At 47.5% G+C, this 12,486-nt stretch overlaps 1 protein-coding gene across 3 annotated transcripts in view; it reads right to left on the bottom strand.

Annotated features, from left to right (window-relative positions):
* IQSEC1 (IQ motif and Sec7 domain ArfGEF 1) overlaps positions 1-12,486 on the bottom strand; it is a 141,314-nt gene that overhangs the window by 128,109 nt on the left and 719 nt on the right. Inside the window, exon 1 of one of the 3 annotated variants that reach the window (XM_071418854.1) lies at positions 5,953-6,795. The exons of the other annotated variants lie outside the window; for them this stretch is intronic. Within the exon in view, the coding sequence (XP_071274955.1) occupies positions 5,953-6,029 (77 nt within the window). The 5' untranslated portion in view covers positions 6,030-6,795. Of the gene's footprint in view, positions 1-5,952; positions 6,796-12,486 lie in introns of those variants that run through there. 3 annotated transcript variants of the gene reach the window in all.

Here is a 12,486-nt window from a genome sequence, read left to right as displayed (position 1 = left end):
CTGGGCTCCCTGTGCTGTGACTCAGACTTGGACAATGATCAAAGAGAACTCAGAAAGCTTCCAATTCCCCTCTGCAGGGCACAGAGCCAGAGGCACAATTAAAATGTGACTGCTCCAGGGGCTGCCCATCAGCTGCATCCAAATACAGGAGAGACTAGAGAGGGAAAGAAAAGCCTGGCAAACTCTGAGTGCTCCAGGGATCTAGCTAAAGAGCAGGAACCCCCAGCACAGGCACCCCAGTTCCAAAAAATCCCCACCAAGCTGTTTGTGGAAGGTTGAAATCTGTGCAAGAGTGAGGAAGGGAGAACTTGAGGGCTCACAGATGGTTCCTGGGTGAGAGGGAAGGGGGTGGAGAAATGGAAAGTTTTAGGAAGCCTGGAGAATTGATGTCATGAGGACTGCAGAAAGGCAGAGGAAAGGTGGGAAAAGGTGGAGGAAAGATGGAGGAAAAGCAGGAAGGGAAAAGGGATGAAAAGGGGATGGAAAAGGGAAGGAAAAGGGAGGGAAGAGGGAGGGAGGGAAAAGGGAGGGAGGGAAGGAAAAGGGAGGGAAAAGCAGGAAGGGAAAAGGTGGGAAAAGGCAAAGAAAAGGTGGGGGAAAGGCAGGCACACACACACGAGGAACTGCCTGGTCTGAAACCCAGTTTAAGCCAGTTCCAGCACTGGTCCAGGGAGGCATCACAGCCTCACAGAATTGTGCAGGGTTTGGCTCAGCCGTGCCCAAATCCCACAGCTCACCTTGGGGAAAGCAGAGGTGTCCCAGGCAAACCAGAAGTGTGGATTTCAGGCATGTGAGCAATGAACACCTGCACAAAGGCTCCTTCAGACACAGAGAACGATTAATGACATGGCAAGGAAGGCTTCCACCAGATTAGCAGGTATTTGGTGTATTTTCATTGAAATTTCCCAACTTGGAATCACTTCCCCCAGCACAAAGAAATCCTCTGATGGCTTTTAAGGCATTTTGCTACTTTGTGTGTTTATTTGAGGGTTTGCTCCTGATAATTTTTCGGCTGACTGTGGGAATACTGCAATGTGTGCTGTTTGCAGGCTGTGCTTGCAGAGGGGAGGATTTGGGAGGTGGGGGAAGCTCTCAGCTGCTCTGCAGCTGCAGCAGCCTGGCCAAAGGATCCTCTGGAGAGGGAGCTGCTCCAGGGGCACATGACTCAGCCCTGCTCTGGATGAAGTCACTGTCGAGTGAAAGCAAACTCTATTTGTTTCTACCAACATATATGGTGAACTCCAAATGCAAGTTCAAGGCAGAGCTCCAGTAATTCTCCCCACCCACTTTGCTTTTGTTTTGTTTGGGATGCTGCAAAGGAGCTCAGTTTAAGTGACAGCAAGGAGATGCACAAACCCACTGACATCACTGCCCAGCACTGTGCAAAAGCACTTCCCTGCCCTCATGAACCAGAACTTCAAGGATTTTTCCCTTTATTCCTGTTCCTAAGGTCTGTAATTAGTATGCAGCCATCACCTCCAGGAATGTGGCATTATAGGATTGTATACAAGTTTTTCCCCCTTCATTAAATCTGTTTTTAAATAATGAATTTAATTATGTAGTGACCCATGGCCAGGGAGTTTTTTACACCTTTTTTTTATGCTGCCTTCCCCTTAGAGGGAGCAGCAGCATGCTCTGTGCCAGTCACCCAACACATCTGAAGCCACCTCACACAACCCCAGAGCAGAGTCCACGCTGGCAACACCAGGAATGAGGAACAAAGCCTCTCCAAGCACATTCTTTTTAGCAAAGAGTTAACCCAAAGGACAGCCCTGACACAGATCACTTCAAGCCCTGTGCTGCCTTTGAAACAGCATCTAAATTAAGGCTGGCAATTCCTTTCATGGCTTCAAATGCTACACATTTTTCTAGGATAAGAGAGTGGGAGAGAGGATGAGCACAGAGCTGCAGGTGCCCTGCAGAGTGCAATATCAGAGTGGCTTCAAGTAGCTTCTGACACTCAGATACTCTGATATTCCAGGGTGGCAGCAGTAAGCTGCTCCTAACAAGCCAATTCATGAAAGCATTTTCATTTTTAATCAACACTGAAACATCCTCATGGGAATGAATCATACACCAAAATACAGACCTATTTTGCCCAGAGATGGGCTCAAGCACATGAATCACCCTATCCTGAAGCAGGGTGCTGAAACTGTGAGTCCCAGCTGAAGGGTGGCAGAAACAATTCCAGCTAATCCCTGGCTTCAAAGAGGCAGCCACCTCTCCCTTTGCTTATTCCACTGGGGTGGCTCATTACAAATGGCACTAATTGCTCTGGAAGGGACTCGTGCCTCCTTTAGAGAGACCAAAGCCATGAAAGAAAAATTGAAAATGACAAGAAATAATTTAAAAACAGTTTTGTTTGCCAAACAAGGCATTCCAATAAAACAGCCTTTACAAACTTGGCACTTGCTTTATGTTTTTTGAAATCCTCCTGTTTTAGCCAGAAGAGAGAAGACATTCTGGGAGGGAAAATCTGCAGATTACAGCTGCCCTCGGTGCCAGTCAGACATTTCCTCACCTTCTGCTTGATCTTTAATGCAATGCTAATGGTAACAATTTCTAGCCCGGGCTATTACCCACCAGCTGGCAGCAGCACAGCACGGAGCTTTCCCCCCTGGCTAAGGAAAATCTTCACTTTGACATGCTAAACCTGGACTCACATGGGTTTATAATAATCCTGGAAGTAAAGCATGAGACGTTCATCCTGCCAAACCCACAGGAACCTGACAGTGATTTGCTCATCTTACACTTTAATCTGCCACAGAAACACATCTCAGCATCCTCAGTGTTTGTATTCAGAGGGCACCAAAAGCACCCCCAAGTGAGGGGCTCTGACCAAAATGCACTCAATATTACTGGCAACTGAAGAGCACTGAGATCTCACTTTCATGAATCACTGAATTACCAAACATTTCCTGGAGCAGGTTTCTACCCCAGTCCCCTGAGTTTGCTTTGTGCAATTTGCTGACACTTGGATAAATCAGTTTATCTGCTGGTTTACAAACACATTACTGGAGGCACAAGCACTGTTACCTTGCAGTAACTTTTTGTTTTGTGAACATACATGGGGTGGGCAAAGTCCTGGTTACTGCAGGCGCTGCCAAATTCAAGGAACAGACTGCAGGTGTGGTTGGTGAATTTCTCCCAATTTCCCCCTCCCCTGGCTGTGTTGAGAGAACAAACTCCAGAGAGGTTCTCTCTGTACACGTGGTGTCTGCCCTTACCTGGCATTTCTTTAGGAGTGCCACATGCCCAGCTTGCTATTTTGGAGCTGGATTTTTTACCCTGTATACATAAATAAACTTGAAAACCTGTCCTAGTTCTCCCTTCCCCCATCACCCAGGCTCAGTGTTTGCTTGCAGTGCCCCAGCTGGCACTGCACCACAGCCAAGGAGGGGGAATGGATCCTTTTCCTTGTCCTCCATCTCTCCCAGCCCACATCTCTGGGCAGTGGGGCCACCACAAACCCCAACACACCCTGCACGGAATTCTCTTCAAGCCCATGGATTTCATTTCCATGGAAGCGCACCCCAGAGCAAGATAACGTTATACCAAAAATCAGAATTGTCCAGACCAGGCAGCAGACCCAGAATCACTGAATTCTGGCTGGAAAAGCCCTCAAAGATCATCAAGTCCAACCAACCATTCCCTCAGCACTGCCAAGGCCACCCCGACCCATGTCCCCAGGTGCCACATCCGTGTTTTCTGAACATTTCCAGCAATGGGGACTCCACCACTGCCCTGTTCCAGTGCCTGACCACCCTTTCCATGAAGAATTTTCTCAATATCCACCCTGAGCTGCCCTGGCCCAGCCTGGGGCCGTTCCCTCTCCTCCTGTCCCTGTTCCCTGGAGCACAGCCCGACCCCCCCTCTTGTCCCCTCCTGGCAGGGACTTGTGCAGAGCCACAAGGGCCCCCTGAGCCTCCTTTGCTCCAGGCTCAGCCCCTGCCCAGCTCCCTCAGCATCTCCTGGTGCCTCAAAACTCTTCCACAGCTCCATTCCCTTCTCTGGACATGAACCCACAAGAATTCCCTGAATAATAAAAGCTGGAAAACACAGCTGGACATCCCACCATGGAGCAGCAAGTCACAGCTTCCAAAGCAACCAGGAACATTTTCCACAGCTCTGAGCAGTGACTGCAGCTGAAAATCAGAGTCAGGAAGTGCACAGAAGGAAAGAGCATGGTCACTCCATGGAAATGTTACCCAAGTCCTGCTTTGGTTATCTGTTGCCTCATTTTATACACAAAAATAGGAAATATATACACGGGGCACACACAAATCCTCCCCATTGCCCCTGGGCTCTTTTCCAAGAGCATTTAAAACAATTTACAATCACTAATAAAAAGTAATTGAAAGTCTCCAGAAAGTTTTTTTCTTTCTTTTTCAGATGAGCTTCCTTGCATTTAAAGTTTGTTATTCTGCAGCACCTGCTTTTCCCACTTGTTTGTGCTTTAACCAACAAATTATTTTGTTTCAAATGTGAGGAAGTCACAACTTTCCTTCAATTTTCTTTTCTTCTCAAAAAGATGAGAACAAAGTGCCTCTATGTGATGCTGAAGTGCTTAAGGCCTGGTTTTAGTGCTGCTCATGCAGACAGAAGATTCAAGCACATCCAGGCTGTGATGGCAAGTAAATTAATTCTCTGGAAGGAAATAAATGGGCAGCCCTATTGCAAGGGTTTCCATTAGGAGATGTAGAATAACTCCCCAGTAAATTCATTTGCCACAAAGCTGGGATTTCGCCAGGAACCCAAGACAGAAAGCTCGAGTTCAGTATTTATTTGTGTCAAAACAGTCTGGCTCCATTTCTATTATTTTATATGGTTTCTCAGCAAGGAAAACATCACAATGGGCTCAGGCTAGGTTGGGAATTTTTTGGCTTGGCAGTGGAATCTGTGCAAAACTCCAAGGAGAGGAGAATAAAGCTGTCTTTTGAAACTTCACAAGCCAATGGTCACAGATGAGGGTCCCGTGTTACTCAATGCAGAAAGTGCGGGGCACCCCCGAAACCTTGAAAAAGATTGGAACAGTTCCCTTTTCCAGCCTTCAGTCACTGCATGAAAAATTCAACTGCAATTAGCATTTAGTACAAAGCACTTTCTGTAGGCTGACAATAGGTAGCCAGGGCAGAAAGTGTACGTAAGGAGAACGGAATCCTGTTTTAGAGAATCGCCCGGGTTTTGTTCACAGCAAAGGGATCCCCACTTTCCCCCCAGCAAATTCAAACCCATCCAATTCCCTCTGCTCAGCACCATAAATCAGGAGCAAGGAAAACGAAGTGTAGATTAAAAAGCATCAGGGTAAGTTCAGGGACATGTTAAATGGAATTGCTTATTTTGCTGTTCCATTAAATAGGCAAGCTCAATGCATCTGACACCCAGACCTATTCTTTAGGATCACCATTCACCATCAATCATTTAAGCTGGGTGTCAGACCTGTCTAAGTGAAGTGCCCACTGCTCTGAATGACTCTGATGTGCACTTTGTGCTGGGAGGGAGAGGAAAGATGAACTATTATATTGCTAAATATCTCAGGGAAATAAAGGGTCTTCTCTGCGTTCCATAAATTCCCGTGACATTTCAATTAATCTGCCAGTGTCATGTACAGTGTGGACACTCCAGCACGAGCCACTGTGCCTAAGGATAAAACAGCAGGGAAGAAAAAGTCCTGAGTCTTAGGTGATGTGACCTAAAGTAGAGGTTAAAACCAAACAGCACCCTCACCTTCACATCTACATGCACAGAGACAACAGCAGCTGATAATTAAAGCAATAAAGAAAAAAGAAAAAAAGAAAGAAAGAAAGAAAGAAGCAGCTTTACAATCTTTGTCACAAGTTCTCATTAATTGCCTACCACTCCCTTCTCCCTTCTCCCAGGGAGCACAACGGCGAGGAAAAACCCTGGTGGCATCATGTGCTGAAGAGCATTGCAGAGTTAACGTTTTCTTACCTTTTATAGAAACCATGGAGAGGCTGGAGACATAAAAACTGCCAGTAATCCAAGCAGAAGGCCTTTAACTTCAGCATTTTCCAGCACTCCTGCCGCCGCCACCGCGGTCTGCAGCGGGCTTTTAGCGACACAAGACTTTTTTGTTGGGCTTTGAATGAGTCAGGCGCGGTGAGCAGCCGGGTGTCCGTGCCCCATGGCGGGGCTGCGGCATCGCCCGAGCCGGGGCAGCCCCGCAGCCGCTCAGCACCTGCAGCCCCCGTGCCCCGCTCGTACAAAGAGCCGGGCGCACAAAGGACACGAATGCATGGGCGCTCTGTGATCCCGCTCGCCGCCTGGCTCTCTCCCACAGCCCCCAGTCCTACCGGGATCACTGGTGCTACACAGAAATCCCACTTCTGCTTTCGGCTGGTTTAGGCCGTTCTGAGAGCCCCCCGGACTAACAGCGTGGAGAAATCCCAGCTGCGGGCTTTGATGGAGCCTTGGAAAGCATCCTTAGAGCTCCCAGAACTTCGGCAAATGCAGGCAATTATCTCGATGGGCTGTGACACCACTGCCCGGTACCCAGAGCAGAGCTGTGATCTCAGCACACGGGGCTGCAGGCGTTTGCCCTTTTCCCTGTTTTTCCCCTTTCCCCCCCCGTTAATCAGCTCCTCCTGTACCAGCACATCAGCTCCATTGTCTGCGGCACCTCGGGAGCTGGGGGCTTCTCGTGAGGGGAGGGGAAAGGAGCGGAAAAAAGGAAAAAAGCAGAAGAAGAGGGGAAAAAAAAAAGAAAAAAAAAAAAAAAAAAGAAGGCAGGCAGGAGCTCAGACCCTCCCGCTCGCACACCAGATTGTGCTTATCTGGTTCCCAACGCGCTTTGCCAGGGAGCGCAGGGGGAGGATGAACCAACCCCGAAGCGCGGGGCGGCAGCGGGACAGCCCCCGGGGCGCGGGCACGGACGGACGGACAGAAGGACAAGCGGACAGAGAGCCAGGCGGACAGACAGGCAGCCTGCCGGCGGGGACGGCCAGCCCCTCCGGGGAATCCCGGCCGAGCATCCCGGGGGATCCCGGCAGCCGCAGCCGCTCCGGAGCCACCCCCGAGCCGCAGGCTGGGACTGCCCGGGCTGGGGATGGCAGAACAGCAGCGTTTGCTACCGAAACCTCGGCCGGGCACGAGAAACGCGGGTTGCTTTTGTTCTGAGAAGACAGGAGCACAAATCTTAAAAAATGTCTATATTTTACCATGGCCCAATTCTACCAACTCCCTCCCCTCCCCTCCTCCTCCTCCTCCTCCTCCTCCTCCTCCTCCTCCTCCTCCTTCTTTCCTCTCTATCCCAACGTGAACTGCCACGGGTGAGAATCCTGGAATGGAGTCACACAGGGCAGGGTTAGATTAGAGATTAGGTGGGAATTCCTCCTGTGAGGGTGGGCAGGCCCTGGCACAGGATGCCCAGAGCAGCTGTGGCTGCCCCTGGACCCCTGGCAGTGCCCAAGGCCAGGCTGGACAGGGCTGGGAGCCACCTGGAATAGTGGGAGGTGGCTTTAAGGGCTGGGCTTCAAGGTTCCTCCCAACTCACAGCAGCCTGGGATTCTATAAATCTCCTGGGATGGAAGAGACACACCAGGATGATTGATCCAGCTCCTGGCCCTGCACAGACCCCCCAACAATCCCACCCTGGGCACCCCTGGCAGTGCTGGCTGTTCCTGGAGCTCTGGCAGCCTCGGGCCGTGCCCATCCCCTGGGCAGCCTGGGCACTGCCAGCACCCTCTGGGGTAGAACCTTTCCCTGATCTCCACCCTAACCCTCCCCTGACAGAGCTCCAGCCCTTCCCTGGGTGCTGTCACTGGTCAGAAACCAGATCTGTGCCCATCCCTCCCCTTCTCCAGGCTCACAGGATACTCTGAGTTAACAACAGCACAGAACTGCTCCATTGCAACACACAGGACTGGCACACAAGAAATTCAACAGCAATTTATCTTAAAAAAAAAAAATTAAATTGTTGCTGTTGTTAAATAAGAAGTGTCCTGAGGGAGACCAATGCTTGTGTGCAGTTTGCTCTAAGTTTACTCTTCCAGCAGCTACAATTTGGCTGTTTCTGATTCTGTTTCATTTCTGAAAATCCCTCACAGGAAACATTTAGGCTACAGCTTGCACTGCTGTCAAACAGGTACACAGGGACTTGAGAGTTCAACAGTCACAACAACAAAACCAAAGGCAGAATCTGACAAAATGCTTCAAAACCACTCTGGCACTTGGACAAGTGTTTAAAACAAAACCAACAAACAACCAAACAAACAAAAAACCCAAACAAACCATAAAACACCCCCACAATCCCATGCCTAAAATGCCACAAGAATTTTAATGCTGTTTCAAAAATATGCAGAGAAACCCAAGCCCTAAGCCTCAACCTGAGGCTCTTTTCCATGTGGACCTATCTAGTTCCCCAAGTGCCTGGATAATAAGCTATATTTAGGGATCTATATAAGCTATATTTAGGGGTTCTGGTTTTCCTCATTGTCACTGTGCAGTTACAGAAGTGCCTTGAATCTTCTTAGAAAATTGCCTTGTGTAAGTTTAATTAAATGAAATTATAAATATATGTAAGAACTGGCAGTTTCTTTAGGCAGCAAAGAAATCAGGGGGTTATGCTTAAGCAGGGTCACACTTTGTGTGGTATTTCCCTAAAAGCACCTTATACAGGACATGGCAGGTGGTGGGAATGACCAGATCATGAGAAAATCAACTTGGAGTGAAAAAATATGTTTGACTGGAGCCTTTCAGAAAATATTTTCTTGTGAAGATTCTCTTTCAAGTACCCTTTCTGTCCTTTCCTTGTGCTGCCTGCACTTATTTGCTGGGATTTCTTTCAGAGCTGCACCAGAGCTGGTGACTCCTAAGCAAACACAACTGGTTATCTGTGAGAAGCAACATCCCCCCAACAACACAAAACCCTGCCCAAATCCAAGCCCATTTATCATCCTGGACTCATATTCCCTTGGGCTTCATTAGCTTGGCAATTTTCAAGTCACTGATGCCATCACGGTGAGGATATTTAGATTTTCTTATCAAAACTCTTTCATCCCAGCTTTTCATCCCCTGTTCTCCAGAGTGGTTTTATCTAAAGAGGAACTGAGGGAAAGCCCTGGAGACCCAGTGGCTGCTGGGGAGCCCCAACCTCCTGGCACTGCCTCCTGCCCTGGGTTTGGTACTGCCAAGATGGCAATGGGAAATCCTTTTTCCTTTGTTTCCACAAAAAAACAGCACAAGAAAAAAAAATAAAGAAAAAAATGAAAGAAGAAAAGAAATTGAGTTTTCCCTGTTGTAACATTTTTGTGTCTGGATTTTTTTACATTCCAAGAAAAAAAGAAGGAAAAAAGAAAGAAAAAAAATGGCTACATCCCATAATCAAGGTCAGCTATTCCCAGGATCAAGGAAAAAGAGGAAAGCCAGCCCAAGACAAGTAAGCTCAGGAGACGCCAGCCAAAGACTCAATCCTGAAATGAGACTTCTCAGGAAACTTCCCCTTTGTCTGTTCACATTGCAAAGCAATTTCTTTCTCAGCATCATATCCTTTCCAGAAAAAAAAAAAAATCCTATTTATCACCCTAATTATCTATTTCTAAGCAGTGGGCTGGAGCATAGGAGCCATGTACCCATGGATTTCCTGACAGCATCCAGCCCCGATTATCCCACCCCGCAGAGAAAATGCTAATGAGGACTTTTGCAAATGAAAAGCCCCACGCTCTCAACACGTTCTTCATTTTCACTTGTCTTCCAGAAGAAAACAACAAAGGAAATTAAGCTTCACCTCACGCTCAGCCGGGATGTAGAACTGGTTCTTTCAGAAAGGCATTTACCGAAACCTTTGACTTGGAATTCCCAGGCCTAAGACAAGCAGGGATTTTTGGATGTGCTGCCGCTCCAGCACTGGAGCTGTAAGCAGTTTGCTGAGAATTTCACTCAGAGTTCAGCCTCTGACAAGTCTTTCAACAACAGCCCCTAAAAAAGGGCCAAGTGGAAATTGAACATTGCACCACCTCCTTTTTTAGGGGTGGTTTTCTTGCCAACCCCTGGAGCTCTGAGGCTGAAGGAAAACAATCCACTGAAGGATAAAATAACCCCAGCACGACACCAGTGCCTGCTGGAGTTCCTGGGGTACTGCTTTCAAAAGTTGGGCAGAGCAGGAAAATTGACTTGTCTGGTGACAATCTTTCACAAAGTACTAATATTGAACTGCTGTTATTTACTTAGTTCAACTTTTAGAGTGATATGCCAGGAACAATCCTGAAAAATATTTCACTTCCCCAGATAAACAGCATATCCCCCTATTTAGGTGGAGCACAGAAATTGCAGTAGTTCAATTATTTTCCACAAGTCTTTCAAGACTCCAGAGTGAAACACTCGACTGGCCACACACAAAAATTCATGGTAGCCACTTGTGTATTGTGGAGTTCAGGAATCCCATGGAACCCAGCCAGTGTGGATGCCATATTCATCCATGATTCCCTGCACACACCACAATAAAAATGGGGGGAGTACAGAGCAGGGCTACAAACCAAGGGTTTGGGCTAGCAAAGAGATGCTGAAGTTCCTCCTGGAAGGTTGGAAGGCCTTGCTGCTCACAGGACACCACAGCACACAAAGAAAAGTGCACTAAGTGGCCTCCATGTCAAAGCTGGGGGGTTATTCCTGGGCTGCACAAAGAATAAGCCAAATGTTGGTGTTCAAGGCTCTGGCAAAGCAGATGTCCCTCCCTGACCCTTGCAGGCATTCCTGGGTACCACTCCTGGAGCATCCCTGCCCCACCAGGGCAGGTGGAAGAGCTCACACAAGCCCTCAGGCTTGGGGACACCCTCTGACAGCCCAAGGTGTTGGTGACAAGCTCTGCAGAGATGCCCAGAGAGGCAGGACATAAATTCAGGTCTCTTCCTTCCATATTGACTTGAAGGGCAGCTCTGCTGCCTAGAAACCTTCCAGAAACTCAAAACAAAGTTCTTTGGCTGCAGACAGCTCTCAGAGTTCTGCACTCCCCTGCAGATGAATTCTAATCACCATTTGATCCCACCCTTTAGTTTTGGTTATTAAGCCACTCAGCTGCCAAAGTACCCATGCAGAAGGGTAGGAAGAACTTTGCTGTTCCCTTCATTCCCTTAATCCCAACTGTCCCTTGTGCACATCTGTTCCCTGGGCTCACACAACCACTGCTGATCAATTTTCTACAGAAGATGACAAATCCCCCCCAAATATCTGCAGAGCTCAAACATTTAAATTTCCAGCTAATTTGGAACAGGCCTGGCAATTCACCCCTCCAGAAGGGCCACGTTAAAATTTAGATACTAGGAAACAAAATATTTTTAGATGCCAGCTGAAAGCTGACAGAGGCCAACTCAAAATATCCAGAATGAATCCTGTGCGGGCTATGAAAGAAAATATGCCAACCAACATATACACAGATATAATATGCCAATTTTTACATGTTCTCCTCTTTATAATGGACAGAAGCAAGATATTCACATTAACCTTTACTCTTTCCAGCACTGAGTGGTTCACTGAGGGGAAATGTCCCTTGTGATGGGAACAGGAAATCTGTGAGCAGGTAAAATGCAAAAAGAGTACCTTGACTAGGAAATACCTGACAGGACATGGGGCCATGTTAATTGGTACATCCCATTTTCTGGGCTGTTCAAAGGCCAATTTGCTCAACAGGCTCATGAGAACACATCCAGGAACAAGAAGCCTTCCATTATCTTTCATTGTACTTAATAAATAATGGCCTTAATGCTGTCTAATTACATCTTCAGAGCAGGCTTATTTGACCTGCTGAAGTGGACTGGGTATCACGTGCTCTTCCCTCTATAACTATTTAACACTAAGAAAAATTCTCAGTTTTATCTGATAAAATCTCAACAGTTTTCTTCAGTTTCTCCTCTGTGATTGTTTCACTCCAGATTTTTAAAACTTCACAAAACTATTCAATTTGTAGTTAGAGTGGCATTTTTACATCCTTGTCTGGTCACCACCAGATATTATTTCAGCCCAGTCCTCAACATTCAGAAGGATTCACTGCATGCATCTAATTCCTCACTGACACCCTCCTCCCATGGAAAAAAGTATTCCATGAAAGAAAAACCATTGTAATAAAATCTATTTCCAGCCTGCAATAAAGGTGGCAGCAATACCCGGCTCTGGTAAATCACACCCCAGCAACACGGTGCTCTTGTTGAAACAGATTTGCAGAGGAGCAGAGCAGGGGCAAGTTGGGATTTTTCCTGCATTGTCCTGCCAGACAAAGGCCCAGTGTTCCCATCACACTGGCAATGGGACAGAAGTACAGTGGGGACTGAACGTGGTCCAGTGCTGCTGTGGGAGGACAAAGGGAATATCACAGCAGAGGGGGAGACTGCTAGGAAATGGCAACAAGGCAAATGCTTCACTTTCAGAAGACTTTACATTGGGTAAGAATGGAAGATTAATTACAGAGGGGCCTTAATTTGAATAAGGTTAAACAGAGCAGCTCCCACTGTTGTGTTCAAGCAAGGTTCAAATGAC

Source organism: Agelaius tricolor, unplaced genomic scaffold, assembly GCF_023055355.1.
Source record: "Agelaius tricolor isolate 1412-34295 unplaced genomic scaffold, bAgeTri1.0.p SCAF_93, whole genome shotgun sequence".
NCBI lineage: Eukaryota > Metazoa > Chordata > Aves > Passeriformes > Icteridae > Agelaius > Agelaius tricolor.
This window is presented reverse-complemented; position numbering and strand designations above follow the sequence as displayed.